At 39.4% G+C, this 21110-nt stretch overlaps 1 protein-coding gene across 2 annotated transcripts; it reads right to left on the bottom strand.

Annotated features, from left to right (window-relative positions):
* Positions 1-2: 2 nt before the first annotated feature.
* On the bottom strand, positions 3-20315 carry SNX18 (sorting nexin 18). Of its 2 annotated transcripts, XR_015696657.1 has the most exons (3): positions 18342-20315; positions 10181-10285; positions 2282-2413 (listed from the first exon to the last, which is right to left on the bottom strand). XR_015696657.1 is itself a non-coding variant. In XM_014062875.2 (2 exons), exons 1-2 carry the CDS (start codon positions 19978-19980, stop codon positions 2160-2162), a joined length of 1893 nt encoding a protein of 630 aa, XP_013918350.2. In that variant the 5' UTR covers positions 19981-20306; the 3' UTR covers positions 3-2159. The 2 variants fall into 2 exon arrangements, 1 of the variants encoding a protein (XP_013918350.2); XM_014062875.2 differs by lacking the exon at positions 10181-10285 and having other exon boundaries at positions 3-2413; positions 18342-20306.
* Between the last annotated feature and the right edge of the window lie 795 nt (positions 20316-21110).

The following is a 21110-nucleotide window of genomic DNA, read 5'->3' as shown; positions in this document are numbered from 1 at the left end:
ACTTGAGAAAGTCTTCACATTTTTTATGATCAGCATAAAATTACATGTTTTGGTCAACATGTAGAAAGTTACCTTGATTGTACATAATTAGCTTTGTATTTTTTTCTAGAATTTCACCAATTAATTTTAAAATGCTGAAATAAAAACATAAGTGTTTACTTCCCTTAAAAAGTTTTTAAAATAAAAGAAGATTCAATTTTTTTAAAAAAATAAAATACAAAAATATATATTTGGGCCCAGGCCACCAATCCTCCATGCCTGTGTTCTGTAAAGTTGCTACTGAAACTTCAAGCAGACTGGAACAACTTCAATGTATGGTGTGAACTTTTTCTCCAACTATATGCAGATGTACTTCTGTACAGTATCAAGCCAAAAGAATAGCATTTTTCTAAATTTGGAACCAATTTAAATATGACATATCTATGCAGTAGAGAAATATCTAGATGTCATTCCTCAACCGAGTTGAATTGGATGTACTATTCAGTAAGTTCTTTTTAAAAGTTTTTTGTCTAGCAGTAGATTAACAGCCCAGTATAAACAAACTTGTAGGGCTGCAATTAGATTGATTTACTAAAACCTGGACAATGAATCAGGTTCCAGAACATATTCAAAAAGCATTCTAGCAATACAGAAATAGGTTGATTCTAAAGATTTCTCCCAGCCACCACTAAAATAAGACAGCAGCAAAAGAAAGTCATCCAGCAGGGATGACAAACTCAAGTCCTGGGGGCTGGATCCGGCCCACAGGGTACTTAGATCTGGCCCTTGGTGCCTCTGCCAATGAAAACGGAGTTCGAGAGGGCTCCCTGTGGCCCTCCCGAGCTCAGTTTTCACTGGCAGAGGGTGCAAGAGGCTGTTACTATTGCTCAGGAGCCCGTTTTTGCTGGCTGACTGCTTGGGCCACCACAGGCGCACCTGACATGAGTGATGTTGAGTTAGCCACACCCACCGTGGCCCACCAAATTCAAACACAACCCTGATGCGATGAAATCAAGTTTGACACCCCTGTGATAAAGGGTATGTAAGTTGAGTAAAATACTTTTCCCAGCATCTCTTTGTGTTAAGGCCTCAATTAACATTTTCACACAGTGGGTTCTTTAACTGCTCTAAAGAATAGGAATCATGAGCACAAAATGTGTTAATATACATGTATTTTTTTCTAACCAACAAATAATTTCACTGAACAGTAATGCTTCCTGGCATTAGCAAATTTCAAGTGACAATGTGGGCCCATGTTTAGAAACAAACAAATGCAACTGCCAGAAAAATCTTCCAAACAACAGACACATGCATGCAAGCATTACTCTTTGAACCTTTAGTCATATCCCACTGATATAATTCAGTATCCTTTTATTAGATAAATGGTCCAAGTTTCTATCCAAAGATGTATTACACAGAAAGATGCTGACATATTAAGAAAGTAAATACAGCAATGCTGCATTGTTGCTTGTGTACTTAATATTCTGGTAAAAATAATAAATAGTATTTTTAATCAACACGGAATCTAAAATGATTTTAAATTTTGTTGTTGCTTTACCAACATTTACCATAATATCTAGTGTGCAAGTTATATAGCTAGTTATTTTTGAGTCATTATGAGGTTTGAAATCAAGCCCTGTCAGAGGTGCCAACTTCATTCAATCATAAAAATGTCATTTACTAGAGAAAAAAAAAGAAAAATGCTAAAGGCACAAAATCGCATAGCTGCTCTAATAGGAAGTTGTAAACAGAGAATTGGCTGAATTTAAGAAATTCAAACCAAGGAGAATTTTTAAAAGGCATATGAAGTGGGCATTAGCCCACTTCCTTAAAGACCCCAACATGTTGAGGTCTATAGCATATGCACTAAAATACCATATTTCAAAAAAGCAATAAGGCAAATAGTATAATCATTATTTCAAAAGACATTATGATGGTAGTGTAGGCATTTTGGGTATAATTTAGTTACAATGTATAGTATAGTCTCTGCTATGTATGCATAATTATTTTCTCCTTATGCAATTATTAGGTTCTGGAATTCAGAACAATTACAAAAAAAGAGTTTTGCAAAACACCCTGAGAGGTGTTAAAGGTCATTAGAGCAGCATTTGCCTCTGTGGTTGATTCCATCTGCAATCCAAGAAATAGCCACCATGTAAAGTTTATTTAATTAAGCAACATTAAACGTTGTCATATTTGTGAAGAGCTTCTTCTAACTTTTGGGTCACTTTTTGGAAAAAAATGATTTGCTGTTGTAAGAAATGCTGCATTTGTGATTTGAAGTCCCTGACTCGAATTCTATGGAAATGGTGAATCTCTGCCAAAGTGGCAAATGAAATAATGTTGCAACGATCCTGAATGCCATCAGCCTTCTGGATTTCCATTTTTCCTTCTTCTACGTGCCGCTTACTTTCCTTCACTTTGGTAAGGGCTCCTGCACATTGAATAAAAAAGAAGAAAAACAAAACAATTATTGAAAGATGAAAAATAGATTAAAAGATATTACTTATACTTATTATATCAGAGCCAAGGTGGCGCAGTGGTTAAATGCAGCACTGCAGGCTACTGCTAGATCAGCAGGTTAGCAGTTCAAATCTCACCGGCTCAGGGTTGACTCAGCCTTCCATCCTTCCGAGGTGGGTAAAATGAGGACCCAGATTGTTGGGGGCAATATGCTGACTCTCTGTAAACCGCTTAGAGAGGCCTGAAAGGCCTATGAAGCGGTATATAAGTCTACTGCTATTGCTACTAATTTCTACATAAATTATAAATGGTTACAGTACTATATGAAATAGACACTGTAGGTATAAATCTTGTTATTTTGAATATTATAACCTATGTCTGATTTTTTTTTGACTAAACAAAAACCAGAACAATTCAGCAATTCAAACATCTGTTTTGCCTTGAATTTAAGACATGCTTGAATTAAAATAGCTTTTGTCTTTCAAAATAGTAGGTAAATGTTGTGGCTTTCAATCTAAGATATTCTGTCTCCACATTCTGTAATGTTTTATCTGTATTTAAGAACAGGGAACAAAAATTGAACAAAATATCACCCAAACTTGTTTATTAATCAAATAATTTTTTCCGCACTGAGAACATTTGGTATTGTTAGAGATATTATGAACCACTCCCTGGAATTTTCTTGTTTGCTTATACAGACTTCAAGCCAACAACTTTTGTCTTCACACACTCATTTGAATTAAATAACATCATATTCGAAGAACCATTTAGAACAGAGGTGTCCAACCTTTAAGACTTGTGGACCTCAACTCCCAGAATTCCCCATCCAGCTGGTTGAAAATCACATTATAATTGCTCAATAGTCTGAAACATATAACCATGCTTTGAATATGTTTTCATAGTTCTGTTAATTTTATTTTGTAAATCTTTCAGATAAGCCATTAAAAATGTTAAGTGCTACACTACATCTCCAAATTCAGAAAGACATACAGATCAAACATTTGTCCCAACTTCTCTCAATTTATTTATTTTTTAAACAGTGGCCATAAACATCCCAACATAAATGAACAGCGGGCCCATGATGTCTCTTTCCCTCTGGAGTCTATTGTTACAGATTAAGGCATGCTGGAATTGCAAGAAAGGCAACTCTGAAAGGTAACCCTGGAATCAATGACTCCACAAACCAGCTTTATGTTAAAGCCATTTTAATATTAACTAGCCATAATGAGATTTTAATTACTAGTTCCAAGCAAGGTCATCTTACCTACTGGATTAAAAAAAGATGCAGCTACCACTAAATTAAGTCAAAGTGTCTCCTGAGTTTTACAAGTAGAATATGTGAGTGTTGTATGGAACAAGTCAGCTTGTTGGAGCAGCTGCTTTAAACTTTTTAAAACTTTCCAAGAGAATTTGCTGAAGAAGCTCTTTCAAATTACTGTGGAATCTCTTTCATAGAGTCTGTTCATAAAAGTACTGTGAGATATAGTGGTTGCCAAATTTCAAGGAACCATTATTCTGAATTCATAACTGACATGCAAGTTTCTAAATAGCATCAGGATTTCCAAGACTGCTAGGACTCAATTGTAAAATCCATGACTTACCCTACAGTAGGTGGTACTATAAAAGTAACAGTCGAGTGAGCTGATTGTTTCTGGAAGTGTCCTAAGTTTGTAAAATATTTACTACAAGTGCTGGTAGGAAGGGATGAACTGGTTAGATATTATTTTCACATTCTCTATATAGGTAGTCCCTGACTGTTGATCAAAACTATGATAGCCTTGAAAAAGTGACTTACAATTCATCCTCAAAATTACAAATTGCAACCAGCTATCATTTACAACAGTGGCAGCATCTTGTGATCATGGGATTGCAATCTGTGACCTCCCAGCTGGCATCTGACAAGAAAAATCAATTGGGGAAGCCAATTCACTTAATGATTGTTTGACACATTTAATGACCACATAGCTTCAGAACAACAGTAATTAGTTTAATGACTGTGGTAAAAATGGTTGTAAAACTGGATCCAGTCACGTGATGACTTGTTTAAGCTGTATCACTTAGCGACTGAAATGCTGGTTGCAATTGTGGTTGTAAGCTAAGGACTACCTGCACTTTGTTTTAAAAGGGTATAGAATCATATCTTCAAAAATGGGTATCATAAAGACTCCTATTGGTGAAGGAGGGTCGGGAGAAGGTTCCACAATGCAGGCACCACAGCTCCCTAGACAACAGAAGCTGTAACAGGCCCACTCTGCTGGAACCAGGACGACTAAAGACTGTTGTTACATTTACCTTAGAAATCTACCTTCAAAATATGAAGCTACGGGAACCACACAGAAACCAACTAGTCTAAGTCAAAAATCACAGAGGAGTACAGGCTACAAGGCAATAAACCAAAACAAAAACTTTACCTGTCCTTTCTTCCATTTATTATTCATTTATTTAAATTTATGTGCCATTTATCTTCCCAATTAGGGGAATCTCTACAGATCATAAAAAGATAAACAGAAAAATAATTAAGATATTAAAACTATCAAATTCAAAATTCAAAACTAAACCAAAAAACAAACCAGGCCCAAGATACAGATGGCACGGAAAGGAGGTGTTATCCTGTCAACCTCATCCAGCAGTGAGTGTCCCCCCACTCCTCAGGACACCAAACCAACCGGAAGAACTAAATTGTACTATCCTTTGAGACCAAAAGGGTGAGAGCAGTTCTCATCTATGGTGGCAGAGTGTTACCCAGGGCTGGGGTCACAGCAGAGAAGGCTCTTCTCCTTGACTCTATCCGGTGAAATTTCTTAGCAGACAGAGTCCATAGCTAGCCTTTTCCACTGGCCTAGTTCTATTGGGGTGAGATGGCTCCTCAGATATCCTGCACCTCTGCATTCCCCTTCCTTGTTGCAAGTAATGTTCTGTCTTGACTAATTCAGTAAATATTATTCTTAACAGTACTACTCTTTCCAGAAAAGTAAAGCTAACGTCTTATAGTTAGTTTATCAGTGTGTAGCTGATAAGAGTTTTCAGACCCAGATAAGGTTAGCATTGCATTGCTATAGAACAGTGACGGTGAACCTTTTCGGCACCAAGCATGCATGCATGCACTTTGCGTGCGCTCGTTGGGGACTCGCTCCAGAAGACATGTTGCCAAGTGGGCATGTGCATGCTGGGAAATGAATTTCCAGTTTCTGGTGCGCGCATGCACACCAGCCAGCTTGCTTTCCGGTTACTGGTGTACATGTGTGCACGACGATCAGCTGGCTGCTGCACATGCGCACAACGGAAACCAGAAGACCAGCTCTTCCTGTTTCCAGCACTGCCGCACATGCCAAAAACACCTGATCATTGTCTGTGTTTGCGTGTCAGAAACCCAGAAGAGGAACGGGCAACACTGTGTCACAGCTATAGAAGCTTAATACTTATTGTTAGTGTTATGATAAATTTATAACAATTTTTTGAATTACTTTCTTTTCTTAAAAAGAATGTTTACATTAACTTTTTAGTATGGTTCAAGATGGTATACAATCTCAGTTTCAATGGTTATAGCTTGCAAAGTCCAACTTTTTGTTCTACAGTACAAACTCCACAATCCCATCAAAAACATATTGCACCATTCAAGAGCAGAAACTGATACAGATCCGTATCTAGTTCACACATTTGGTTTTGACAGTTACACTAATACTGAGACAAATCACAAGGTACAGGTAGATGCTATAAGTTTCTGAGAGGAGCAGATCCATCAGTGAGTGAACTGAATTGGATTCCACACAGTTATTGTTCTTTTTCTGCACTCGGACTCCAAAGTTATTGAATATTAATCTCCTGAAAAAATCCCTTTCCCTAAATTTCAGAAAAACAAAAAATAGTACATATACACAGAGGGCATCAAGATATGAATTCATTTTAACTGAATTTAATGCATTTAATATCTTTTCTGGAAGCAATAGCTTAAAATTCTGTATCATGGAACAGATTTGATGAAAGTATGCAAAATTTATCTTTTACAATTATAAACATGTGCTTTAGTGTTTTATAAATAACAACATTGTTACAATAAATTTTCACCTGATCATTATTAAACAAATAAAACCAAATCAGGAAGACTACTAAGATGATATAAAGAAAGCCAAGTTCTATCATTGTAAACAATTATAGGAAGGATGGTTAGCCTGCAGAAGAAAGTATTGATAGAAGGTATCAATAACAGTTGTCAGATAACTCCAAAAGTTTGCCATTAGGGGAAGTCGTTGGGCTTACTTTCTGTTGCTCTTTTAGGCATAAATGGAACCAGGGAAATGATAAACAACAGATTCAGGTTAGCTGTTAGGCATATTTTTCTTGGATGCTAACACTGATAACATTTGTTACATTTCAACTCCTTGACACACTGCTATTATTCTGGAACAAATCTCCAAAATACTCTTTCCAGCATTCTTGCTTCAGTTTCAATCCAAATAATTTCATTCCTTTACCATATGTATGCATAAGCAAACATATGCTTGATAAAAACGATACCGTTTTCAAAAATAGATATTCATCAAATAATCATCATTCTCATTCATCTTTGGATTTCCAATTGTACTCTCTAATTGTGTCCCCCTCATCCATTCATGTTGCCTAGCAAAATATTTTCCCCACAACATTGCACTTAATTGGAATGTTTTGCACTCCATGTGTCTGCTTTTTCCAGGTAACAGTTGCCTGTTATTTTCCAATAAGCATAACCTGAGTCGGAACCATGAGCATAGAAAGGGAGATGTCAAAATCTGCAAAATAATTGATGTACAATTGTGATCCAAGTTCAGTCCTCTGCGTACATATTTATAAGTTCAAAGTACCCCCCCCCAAAAAAAGGGGCAGCCAGATTTATTTGGTAAATTTATGGCTGCCCATCTCACACCTACGACTCTGACAGGAGTCTAGATCATGATGCTGTTCCCACCAACTTCACACCACCTCACTATGTGGCTATTGCTGAATGGGGCATTCTTTATCTGACACAAATGTGAGACAAAACTAATGTTTCTCAACCATGGCAATTTGAAGACATGTAGACCTCAACTCTCAGAATGTTGGCTAGGGAATATCTTAAAATTGCAGAAGCTGAGAAATAAAAATATAGACATATGATACCTCATTTTTGGAACAGGTTCATTGTTGGAAAAGTTTCAGTTAGTCTGAATATTAATTCTCATTTTTGTTAGTGTAAACAGAATGCTAAAACCAGATTTTAATCAACTTCAGTCATCAACTTGACTGAATTGGTATGTACAAGTATAAACTACCAAAATAAAATAAATCAGGGGTAGGCATTATAAATTCATCTTCATTCCCCCCTACTGCTTTTCCATTTTATAAAAAATGTAATCAAGACATTGATTATAAAAACAAATTCTATCATATTGCATGTCTTTTTCAGCAGGCATACAAAATATCTTTAACTGACATTATTTTAAAAAAATCTTTAGCTTACTTATATTGCGATCACAATTAAGTGCATTGTGAATCAACTGCTGGCAACATGAAACTCTCAGGTAGTTTGTGCAATTTCCTTTAATGCTTCTGGAATGTAGTCTGGTCCTGGCTGGCCTTTTAAATTGACTAACAGAATGACCCAATTCATACCTTCCTCTAATCATGTCCCAGCCACCTCTGCAAATGAACAAGACTCATTCTCAACTGGCCAGGTAAACTTTTGAGAATAACTGCCCCACAAATGATTCTTTGTCTGTCTCTACAAGTAGTCCCCGACTTACATTTCATTTAGTGATTGTTCAAAGTTACAACGGTACTGAAAAAAGTGATTTATGACTGTTTTTCATTCTTACGACCATTGTAGTGTCCACATTCCACATGGTCTCTTGATCAAAATTTGGATGCTTTGCACCTGGCTCATATTTATGATAGTTGCATGATCACCTTTTGTGACCTTCTGACAAGCAAAGGCAATGGGAGGGCCAGATTGACTTATACAACCATGTAAGGCCGTAAAATAGGGCAAAATTCACTTAACAATTGTCTTGCTTAGCAACAGAAATTTTGGGCTCAATTGTGGTTTTAAGTCAAGAACTACCTGTATTCTACTCCCCACTGGACAGGGCACAATGGTTAGAATGCATATTGCAGGCTAACTCTGCCCACAGCCAAGGGTTCAATCCTGACTGGCTTGTTGACTCAGATTTCCATCCTTCCAAAATTGGTAAAATGAGGATCCAGATTGTTGGGGGCAATATGCTGTAAAGCACTATGAAGCAGTATATAAGTCTAAATGCTCATCTAATAAGGCAAGATACATAAGATTCCATTTACAGATGAGGTCTAACTGGCATAGAAGAGTGTATCACTTTATCTAGAGTTAAGTAGACCAGTCTTCCAGCATAATATTTTATTTACTTTTATCATTGTATCTTGATTCTTTCTTCATTATTCTGCTTATATTCAATACATTTTATTGTTTGATTAAGATAGATTTTGTTGCAGTCTTAAGAATGTGTCTTCTTCTATGGCTAAGCTGTTTACCTGGATCTAATTTAATCTAAATGGAGTTATTTCTTCTGTAAGACTGCCAACTATTCTGCTTCAGAATTTCCTGACAGTCAAAAGTTTCTAATTTCACGATATTGTATCTGAACAAAGTTTAATGCAAAACTTTTGAACTCTGACAATGAAAAGTCTGAGTGAGTTTTGGATTGCCACTGAATGAACCTAAAGCAAAGTGGGAGGTAAACCACAGTTCTCAGTTCTCTCCCCACATTTCTTGGCTCTGGTTACAACAAAAACACAACAGGAATTGAATAGAGATACTAAATAACAGATATCTATTACTTTATATCATATAAGGGTGGTCAAAATATGAGGGAAATCTGGTGAAAATTCTGCTAAAATTATATGAGTCATGCAACCCAGAATGGCTGATTTTTGAAGGAGCACATGTGCTAATGCAACCTCCCAACTCTATTCACTTGCATTCAGAAAGAGCTGTTAAACAAATCAGGATATGATTATAAATGGTTCATTTAGTGTTAAAATGTGGATTAGGATCTCTGTATTGATTTTTCCTAACAAGCCAACATTAATTCTAGACTTTGTCTTTCTCTTAATGTTCTAGCATTTGGGGGAGTATTTTTTTTTAATGGATGTAAATAGCCAAGGAGGGGTAGTCAGCTGCTCCCATTGGCAAAAAAAACCTACATGAAAAAAATTGGGTAGTAGGCAAAAGTACACTTGTTTGCCAGAATGTTCAGCAAAAACAGTATGCAAAGTTTGGGGATGGCATGTATTATATCCTACCTTTTTATTGTTTTAAAATGGAAGTTCTCAAGTTTTCTCAAGACCTAAGGATTTTATAAATTATACAGAATAGCTTAATTAACTCTATAATCTTGTATATAGATAGCCTATTTGATATCAGTTGTATTTCCCTTAAGCACCAATTCTTTTTGGTTTTTATGGGATAAACAATGGTGCTACATATCCCTGAGCAATGGACAGCTTTGGTACCCTTTTACATCCTGGAGTCAAAGTGCTGACCTATCTTTCTAAGCACAGCAGATTCCAGCTTTGTAACTCAGCTTTGTGTCTCAGCCGAGAGACACAAAGGGCAGGAAAAAGTATAGCCAGTGGTATAGATAGAGATGAGGCAGTATGTACTGCTTAGAACAAGAATATAATCTTATCATGAAAGGTTCAGGAGTCCAAAGTTTCATATTTGGACAGGAATGGAAAACATATCTACCACCTTATGCATATGATTCTTCCATTGTTATTGCTTCAGAACAATTACTTTGTTCAATCACAATTTTCCCTTTACTTCTTTCCAGCATTCAAAGATTTTCCAGAAAGACTGCAAAGGAGGGAAGGTAGGAAGGAAAGGGAAAGAGAGAAAGAGAGAGGGAGAGAAGGAAGAAATACAAAATTTAGCTGTTGCTAGAAATAGCTAAGCAATAATAGTTTTATTTACATACTGTACATACGTCTTTTGAATCACAATCTCATGTTAAAATTAAAATCTAAATACAACAACAATAATAAAGTATAATAAAACAAAAAAGAACATTAACTTAAAGTTGGAGAGCTTACATTCCGCCAATAAAAGTTTTTATTGCGTGGAACAGATAGAAAGGTATGTGTTAGCTGAACTCTTTAGGAAGAGTTTTCAATGCTAATGTGCTACTAAACAAATGTATATTCTTTTTGATAGCTCATTGTCCTCATATCAGAAGGCAAAGAGGACACCCTTCATAGAAAATTTCAATTTGGAGGACTTGTATATGGAAACAAGCAGTCATTCAAGAACCACTGATAGCCAAGGTATGGTAAAGGTTTAACACTAATTTACTAGCTTCTTAGTCTCTCTCTTGTTCTTAGTAGTGGTTGTAACTCAGCGGTTCCCAACAGTTCTGGTTTTGTGGACTGGCGGCGGTGGGAGGGGAGAGGCCATAGTTCTGTGCAAAAAATGGGCTCACGCATGAGTGTGCACAGCTCTATTTGTGCAAGTGGCAGGTGCACATATCCACCGCCCACACAAATGGAACTTTGCATGTGTGCACACCATTCACCCAGGTGGAGCTGCACATGTGAGCGTGCTTTCCCTCTGCTTGCATGGCCCAGTTCCACACCCCTGTGGCGTGAGGGTTGAGGACCCATGGTAGTAATACATATACATATACAGTACATAAAACTAACTCAAAACCAGCACTTTGAACTGAACTGGAAAGACTAGCAAATACAAAAACCAAGATCTAAGTAGTAATCTATCTGCAGACCTCAAGCGGTTGTCAAAGTTAATCCTACATTAGAATAAAGTGGTGAAAGCATGAGTAACTGAGGCTGGGGAATCTCTGAATAGAGAAGCTAGTAAAAGATATTCCATCTGGAAGACTGATTGGATTTGCTACCTCCAAGATAAAGTAGAAATGAATAACTTTATCTTTATAATACTTTGTGAACATGTTTGACTTCTGAGGGCTTTGTTCATAAGATAAGCTGTTAAACTTGCTGGATAGCCCAATGCATATATGCTGGAAACGAACTGAAAATATGCTGACCTAACTATGAATAGGCTCAATTATGAATTGTTACTTTGATTAGATTTTCCTGTCATTCATGCTCTTCAATTTTACTACTTGCTTCATTCCTTACAACTCATTAAAATCAGAGACTGACTGAGCTCTGCATAGACAGCAGCACTAGCATTAATAATAGTAAATACTCTGCCCTAACTTTACATTATCCTTTATAAATTGCTTTTATTAAACTTGTGTAGTCCTTGTATCATGCTTGGACACGATATGTGGAAATAAATAATTAGGAAAAGTTGAAGGAAAAAGAGGAATCAAATGACTGGTGATTGACAAGGTGACGGATTCAGTTATGACAGCAGTGAATATACCACAAAAGGGTTAAAAGGTCAGTTTGAAGGTTAATTATTCTGGAAACTATCTAGGTCAGTAATGGCGAAACTTTTTGGCACTGAGTGCCCAAACCAGAATGCATGTGCGTGCATATGCATGTGCGCACCAGAAACCCAAAGACCAGTTGCCCGGTGCGCATGCATGTACACTGGCCAGCTGGTCTTTGGGTTTCCAGCACTCCAACGTGCGTAAATATCAACTGGCCAGCATGCATGCGTGTGCTGGAAACCAGAAGAGCAGCTGGTGACAGTGTGCGGGCCCACAGAGAGGACTCTGTGTGTCACCTCTGGGACACATGCCATAGGTTCGCCATCACGGATCTAGGTAGTCAATACTGACTTGACAGTACTCATTCACTCATTCAGTAATTCATCTTTTGCTGGGTAGAACAACTGTCCTCTGTACTTGCCTTATAATCCCACTAAAGTTCTTGCTTTATGGTTACAAAGACCGAGAAACACATTGAAATTTGAATTAAAAGAATTACAAATGCACTTTTACAAGATTTGCAAACTTTTCTTTTCTCCCAGAAAGTGTAGCCTAACAAACAATACTTGCAGTGTTATGGGTAAGTTTACTAAAGGAAAGTCAACAGTCTTCAAGTCTAAATAGTAATATGAATTATGATGTCCTGTCTTCAAGTCCAGCACTTTATTGACTAAAAACATCACTGCAGAAACTATAAAGAATATTACAGACTTTAAAATATAATTAACAAAACACAAATTTTGGAATATCTCAAATCATTACAGCCTCAATACAAGTAGTCTTCATTTAGCGACTGCTTCTGATAGCAACCATTCCAGTTATGACAGTGTTGACAAAGTAACTTTGTCCCTGATATCCACATTTGCAACCTTTGCAGGTCTTTAAAGTAAAAGAAAGCTGAAGTAAAATGATAAAATTGTGATGGTTTGCATTGTGACAACATCATTTAAGATGTAAATTGCTGATTCCCATTGTGGTCACTAAATGAGGAACACAAGTACTGATAACTTTTATAAAAGCAGATGCTATGTGTGGATATGAGCAAAACACTGAAATGTTCTTCAGCATTTAGATCACATCAGCTTAGTTTGCCATTAAGAGGCAAAAGTATCCAATCATGATTGTCCATGGATGAAACAAGATGATGTAGTCATGCAGATTATGAACTATGGTGCTGGAGAAGATTCCTGCGAGTCCCTTGGATGCAAGGTGATCAAACTGGTCAGTCCTAGAGATCAACCCTGACTGTTCTTTAGAAGGCCAGATCCTGAAGATGAAACTCAAATACTTTGGCCACCTAATGAGAAGGAAGGACTCACTGGAGAAGAGCCTCATGCTGGGAAAGATTGAGGGCAAAAGAAGGGACGACAGAGAATGAGGTGGCTGGATCGAGTCACCAAAAGAATAGGCGTGAGCTTAAATGGACTCCAGAGGATGGTAGAGGAAACGAAGGCCTGGAGGAACGTTGTCCATGGGGTCGCTATGGGTCAAACACACTTCACAACTAACAAGTCATGCAAAGGCCACAACTTATGTAGTTGCAGCAACCATTCTGATGCAACTACACAAGAGCGGCACTTGTATATTTACATCATTGTACACTTATCACTTTGGTATCATCATACTTCATTGCTGAAACTGCTGTGCCCAGTGCATACTAGTCCATCTCCAACTCCCTAAATTTCTGTGTGTTTCTGATGGTTTGTTCTTGTTTTTGCTAATCTACTTGAGACTGAAAAAGGGTACGGAATATGGGCTGCAGGCTGTCTGTTTAGCTCTACAAGATACAATTTGTGAAACTCTAATCAAGTGACCTCTGTCTTGAGATGTCAAGGGTTGGGATGGTTTTTGTGGGTTTTATCCTTGTAAGTCACCTGGAATCACTGAGAGTGAGTTGAGCAGTCATATATAAATATTTTTTTTGTTTAAAATTAAGTAAATAAAAAAAATTCTACAAAGGGTTATATATAGACATAGTTTTTATATGCATGCATAGAATGGTCAAGAACCCCCTTGACAACATTTCAATGGCAATTTTGAGATGTTAAAGAGATTAATCCCGGGCAATATGATTTTCCCAACATAGATTAATTATAATATGGGCTGATTTACGAGGCAAGTTTTCTAACAGTTGGAAATATCCATTATCAGTTTTTCTTTCAAAGAAACACTCATACCTCATTTGAATAGGATGTGACATGTTTATTTATCTAAGAAAATGTATATGGTTGCTCAGCTGACACTTAGTGACTCCAGGCTACTTACAAAGATCAAAAACCACATATTAAAAAAATAACAATAAACTCCTAGCCCCCTGGTGACAGCACTCAATCAATCAAATAAGTCACTTGACAGGTTCCATCGCACTCAAGCCACAAGCATGTTGGCAAAACCAGGTCGTCAGGGTTTTGTGAAGATGTCATGACGGGTCAATGTTTTTGGTCATATCAGAGCTGGGATTGTTTTCTTGCAGTGCACTGATGATGTTGCCTAGTTTGAGTAATAAAGTGTCAGCAAGAAGACATGAAAAGAAAGCAACCCCAGAGAACACCAAGGACCCCTAATTGTAACTCTGAGCTACAATTATTCTGCTTTATGAGTCAATATTCCTCCACCCAAGGACATCCCAGTCCCAACTAGCAATTTAATCAATTATCAAGAGATTAGCACTGTCAGGTTATACAATGCTGAAATCTGTAGTTTGTACTTGTAATTTGAAGGTAGTTTACATGGTTAGGACACTGGGTTGACGATTAACAACCCTGTGTTTGAGACCCGAGTGCTACTGCATGATGGGGTGAGCTCCTGCCATTTGCTCCCACTCATCCTAACCTAGCAGTTCAAAAGCGTGTACTCACGGATAGACAGATAGGTACTACTTTGGTGTGCACATTAATAGGGGCATAAAAGGAGCCCCAACTGGGCATCCCCTGAACAACGGTGATGTTACTAGCTAATCCTTTCAACCCGGAAGCACCTTGGGGTTTCTAACAATGAATGCGAGCGACTTGCAATAAAAAAAAATATCTTTAAAAATTGTTTTAGGTATATGCACCTACATATACATAGACACTCACATTACTGAAAATGCAAGTATATAGCCATATTTTGATGTTCTTCAAATAGTAATTGGCTGAATGAACACCATTTTGTGCTATACTGCTGTAATGTAATAGTATTTAAACACTAATCACACTGGCACTGATTGAACAGGCCTTACCTTAAATTAGTCTGAAGAATAGCACTGAAATGTAATAGAGATCACATTACTTGATTAAAGCAAATATCCCTCACTTGGCTTATTCTGAGAATTCTTCAAGAAAGAAAAACTGAGGAAAGCAATTCAATTGCCTTTCTTGTTCTCTTGTCAGGATGCCACAAAAACCATGAGAATATCCAAACTGATGTCTAGGACAATGGCCTTTTATCAGTTTTATATTACAGAAATCAAGCAATCTCCTTGAAAAATCTATACTGATTCTAATTTTAAATCAGAATGATAATGATAACACTATCACTATCCATCTATCTATTCATCTAATCACAGTAGTCTTGCTATATTCATACATGAATAAGAGTTTCTAATGCTGAAATACTGTATTGTAATTGTACTTAAACTTGAAGTACTTAAGTGTTTAAACTATTATAAATGTCTCTTCATATTCCTCAGAGATCTTATTTCAACAGTCAGTCTAAGTATTCGCCATCTTTCTCTTCCTTCTCAATGTTTTGTTATATCAAGTGTTTCCATCTGCATGACAAAAAAATCACTTAAATCAAACCCAGTACCAGCCACAGATTCCCTTATCCTTTCCTACTTATTCAGGAATACATTAGCTGATTAAAACTAAAAAGAAAATCAGATACAAGTGTGACAAACATAGCATTATAAATGAAAATCAACTTTATAAATTCATCTGAACAAAGTTCTCATAGAAGAGTTCTTCATGACAAAACATTAGAATTCATGTAATTTTTCGCTATCGTAACTTACCTAGAAACTAAACACAGAAATTGATCCTTGGGGAGGAAGAATACACAAAACCAGAAATACAATCATGAGCCAAGAAATATGGCTGAAATCCAAATTAAATATTCTTCCGCATTGACAAATTTAGATCAATGGAACTTACTACTTTCAATCATAATGGATTTATAATATACAGTACTCTGGATCCTATCCCAAAGAGAGTTACCCAGCTAATAAAAATAAGTAATTGATGAGCAATCAAGTCATATGTGGACTGAAATTGATTAAGATATTTGTGGCTCATTTTTCCTTCATAAAAATGTATGAAGACGTTACTCAATTGCTACAAAGTATATTAGAATTGTTAGATTTTCATGGAAAATCAAACAAAATATTTTAAAATAATAAGGTATTTGAGCTTCACGCTGCACATGTGAATTAAATTAGTAGACATCTACAGAAGTATTTTGTTTAAAGAAATATAACCTTTTAAGAGGTATCCTTACACATTTTTCTTCTGAATTTTAGTATTTTCTTGGAAAAGAAGCCAAAGTATATATACTATTGTAGATATTTTTATTGCTAAGGGAGGAACCTTTTTCTCTCCAAACCTAGAGAACTCCCCATCTATTCTGCCTATTCTGAATCTGGGCAAGCAAACAATAAGATCCACTCTTAGTCTCTTGCCATCATTCCACATGTGGTGTAATCATTCTCTGGCAATGTTATTGTTTTGCTGTGGTGGCAGACTCTAATGATAGGCATACAAAAGTACATACAAGAACACAACAGTTTATTTGCAAAATATGATTTCTGATGCACTTTTGTATTTCCCCCAAAGCCAATCTGATCACTTGAGTCACTTATTCTGTTCTTGTAAACTGAGCATCCATGGTTGATGCTCAGAGCCCATGACTGCCTCAGATTACCCATACACACACACAAATTGGCATTTGCCCAGAATGGCTAAACAGCCTTGTTCTCAGTCTTGTACTTGAACAGAATAAAAACAGGAAGAGTCTGTGATTTGTGTCAAATACACAGGGTAGCAGCAGCCATGCTATGCTAATGAAGCTTGAGAAAGTGTGATTGTGTTTTCATGCATGAGTTGCAACTGTTAAATTTAAAAGAAAGAAATCATTTTTAAATTGGCAGTGAAAACTAAAGAATTTTAGGCAGAGAACTATCTTATATACAGGTCTGAGGTTAATGTTTGTATGAATGGTGCTGGTATGTCTCTCTTACTGTGGTTGTTTTCAGTTAGGGCTCTGTTTTTGTTTATGTTTTTAACTGTTTTTACTAAGTATCAGCTTTTGTAAACTAGCCAAAACTTACTGAAGGGTGGGTGGGGAGGTACAATGAACTTAATGAAATAAGAAAAATAAATGAAATGCAGGTAGATGAAGTATGGCTCTCAGATGTAAACACACAACTACTATTTCTCTTCTCTGTTCCCCAAGTCCCTTCTTTGTAAGAGATTTCATATTCGAAATACACTATATTGCCAAAAGTATTCGCTCACCCATCCACATAATCAGACTCAGTTGTGAGTGAATACTTTTGGCAATATAGTGTATATTTGCCAGTACTAACAAATATGCAGCTTCACATTTCAATGAATATAATGAGGAAAAGGGGCCAATAAGTATCTCTAGTCATATATATGCTGAGTTAATTGTGTTGTGATTGTTGATGGCCACTATTAATTTTTGAGTGATTCATTAGGAGTTTTCTCAATTAAAGGATCCACAATTTTTGTCAAGAGCTGTCGATATAAGAGGTCTCATCTCCCTCCTTGCTAAAACCTGTAAGATAAAAGACAAAGGTTCTGCATGCCTTAAGCATCTGGAGCAGAGAAATATATATTGGGGGAGGATGGGGGGAGATTAGAAAATCACTCTCTTCAATACATATGTGCATGCACACACACACAATATTATACCAGACCATTTATAGTAATTAAGATGGTAAATATTTCTATATTTTTGCAAGTGAAAAATGAATAAAAAGCTTGATGTAGTTGGCTCTAGTTATGATGACCCCATCCTCCATCCCATCCCATGATTCTGTAAAAATCATCTGTGCTGCTAATAAAGTATATACTTTAATGAATTTAACGGAAGGTATTATGTTTAGTGGAGTTCAGGTCTAATTAAATATATGTAGGATTGCAATCTAAAATGTACATCATCTGAGGCAAAGATGAAGAAATTTATTCTCAACCTACAGATTCTTTTTTCTTTCTGTGTATCCCTGTACATATAAGCAGTGAAATCAAAAGATCAGAAAATCTAGAAAACACAGCCTGTGTCAAAAGCTTACAAGAATGAAATGGATAGAAATCTATGCCATAATAAAGCCATTACAGTTCAAAACACTTTTGTTTTTCTTAATAGATTGATGTGAATTACCCATCTGGGATGTTTTTATCAATAAGTAAAAAACATGACCTGAGGAAAGATTTGCGTCCATGACATCTACATCAATTTTTTTAAAGGCATAATTATACAGTTAACACTTTACATTACCTTTCTGAACATGGATTATGTCTGGGAAGTTGGCCAGATGTCCCTGATACAGAGCTAATAAATCCATCACTGGGTCCAGGTCCTGTCTGGGTTGGTCTGCGAATAGTTCACCAATAGCATCATAAGCTTCTCCAGTGAAGGCAATGGCCTGATTGAGGCCAACTGAAAAAGCCTGCTGGTCCATTTCAAAGGCTTGGCTGAGGCCCCTGAAGGAGTGTCCCACTTTCTGGTATTCCTTCTTGAACCCAGCAACCTGCTTTCGGGCAAACTCATTAACAGTCTGGTTCAACTGAATGGTGCTATCATCCATTTTTTTGGTGAAGCTTTTGAAGCCATCTACTTTGCTTTCCACCTCCTGCAGGTCCAGAGCAGCAGGGCCACCAGCAGGGACGCTGATGGTCAGGAAGAAGTTAGCGCCCACCATCTCATCCTTCTCAGCTTTGCGCTTGCCTTGTTTCCAGGCCTTCTCATCCGTGCTGGGACAGGTGAGGAAATGCTGGAAGGCATCACACTGGGCCAAGACGGGATGGCTGCACATGTGGTCCATCCACCACGCTAAGCCTTTGCGGCGCTTGGAGATAAAGTCCTCCTCAAAACGGCCGGTGGCTTGTTTCTCCGGCAAGTGGGGTACGGAGATGACGGGGAACTTCTCTACCAGGCGGCCATAGAGCCAGTCAAAGTGCTTGTAGCGCCGGTTCACCTGCTGCCCTGTGTGGCTTGGCACCAGCTTGTAGGCAATGTAGCTCTTCATGCCCTTGAATTTGGTCTGCTTGGTGGGGTCTTCGATGGAGCACTGGAAAGGGTAAGGGTTTTCCTGCCACTCAGGCCCATAGGAGCCCAGCACCACGCACAGTTTGTCCCCGTCCTTCACGAAACCCGACGCCTCACCCAGCACAAAAGCTTCGCCTCCGGATTTCACGAAGGTGGAGAAACGGTTCAAGTTGCGGCTGACGGTGGCCGAGCTCTTGGCGGCGCCGCCGGCCGGGTGATGCAAGGGGCCGCCAGGCTGGCTGCTACGGGAGCTCAGCGACAGATCGGACCGGGTGGAAAGGGAATACCTACTGGCAGAGCCTCCCGCCCCGCCGACTCCTATGGCCGCATTCTCGTAGTCCGGGTAAGAGCTGCCTAGGACTCCCGGCTCGTCCGCCACGGTAGAGCTGTCGTCCCAGTCATCGTCCCAATCGTCGTCGCTGCCTTGACTGGCTTGGTAAGAAGAGGAGCCGCCGCCGTAGGACCGCGCCGTCTGGAAGGAGGAGAAGCCCGACGAGGCGGCCGGCGGAGGCAGCTGGAAGGGCTCGGCGGCCGGCGGAGGCAGCTGATGATGCTGGGCTGCGACGGGCGGCGGGTTGAAGGCTGTCGCCGGCGCCGCCAAGGGCTCAAAGCCGCCGGACGGCACGTTCGCGTAGCGGGACGGGACGGGCGCGGGCGGCGGGAGCGCCGGCTCGGCCACCGGAGCTCGGATGACCTGCACGTAGGAGGCCGGGAAGAGGCCGCGGTCGCCCCGGCTGTTCACCCCCTCGAACCAGCCCTCGATCTCCTGGTCGCTGCACAGGCTCAGCACCTCGTGTTCGCGCAGCGAGATCTCGCCCGGGTTCTCCGACCTGAAGTCGTACAGCGCGCGGGCCCGCAGCAAAGCCATGGCCCCGCCGCCGCCGCCGCCGCTCCGGTCGCCGCCCAGGCAAGGATGGAAGCCGAAGGGCCGCCTCACAGCGGCGCCAAATAGACGCAGCTCGCGCCCCCCGCCGGCCGGCCGGCCGCGCTGCCCGCCCCTCCGGCGAGCCAACGGCCGGTCCGCCTCCCTCTGCCGGGACGCCTCCTCCGCCTCACCTCGAGACCCCGCTCCCTCTCTGCTGCTCCTCCGGAAAAGACGCGGGAAGGGCAGCCCTCTCCTTCGGCGGCCGCGCTCTCCAACCGAGCGCCGGAGTGCCGCTTCGAGGCGCCCAGGGAAGGGGCCGGGTCGGGGGACTATCCCACGTCGCCAGTTTCACTAATCCAGAGCCGAGAGAAAGGGGCGGGAAGCCGAGCCCAGAGCTGCCGCCCCCATCGATGGGACCGGAGCGGCGGCCCGAGACTTTGGGTTGGCTTCTTGTGGTGCGCCGCCTGCCCTCTGGCGTTCGGCGCGGGAGGGACGCCGCCTTGGAGCGAGGGAAAAGTCGCTGAAACGGCCTCAGGCGCTGAAAAAGGGAGTCTGGCTCCGGGGGCCCATAGGCTGAGGTTGGATCAGGACCATTCGACGGGAAGCCCTCAATAGCGATTGAAGTCCAGTCAGGCGCCCTGGAGTTTTCTTCCCAATCACTGTGTATAAACTTGGCCTGTTTTTTTTTATCAGTCTAGAGCCCTGGTATTACTTTGTGGCCTCCCATCCAAATATTAAATAGGAGCCTCTGACTCTGCTTAGCTTTTTCAAAGGCAGAGGATTTAAATATCGGACCACTGTTGTTGGTGGCATCAAGGGCATATCTCCCTGTTTGTTTTCTTGGCAACATAGGGCTGTTTTCTTTGCATTCTGTAATGATTTTCAGTCTTGATTAAGGCTCCCTCTTAAAATGCTAATCAAGGCCAAACCCTGCTTAGCTTTTTAAGATCATCCAAGTCTGGATGAATTTAAATGAATAATCCTGATAGTGATGGTTAAGTAGGGAAATCAGAGGAGAAACCAAATTGGGAAAATAAATAAAGAAATTAAACCCACAATATACTTAAAACATATAATGATTTATGATTTAAACAAAAATTAAAAGTTGGCTTACATTGAATGTTAATTTAAAT

The sequence above is a fragment of the Thamnophis sirtalis genome, unplaced genomic scaffold, assembly GCF_051295495.1.
Source record: "Thamnophis sirtalis isolate CommonGarterSnake01/CBP01778 unplaced genomic scaffold, rThaSir2_p1.2 scaffold_5, whole genome shotgun sequence".
Lineage (NCBI taxonomy): Eukaryota > Metazoa > Chordata > Lepidosauria > Squamata > Natricidae > Thamnophis > Thamnophis sirtalis.
Note: the sequence above shows the minus strand (reverse complement) of the source record. Positions and strands in the feature narration are given on the sequence as shown.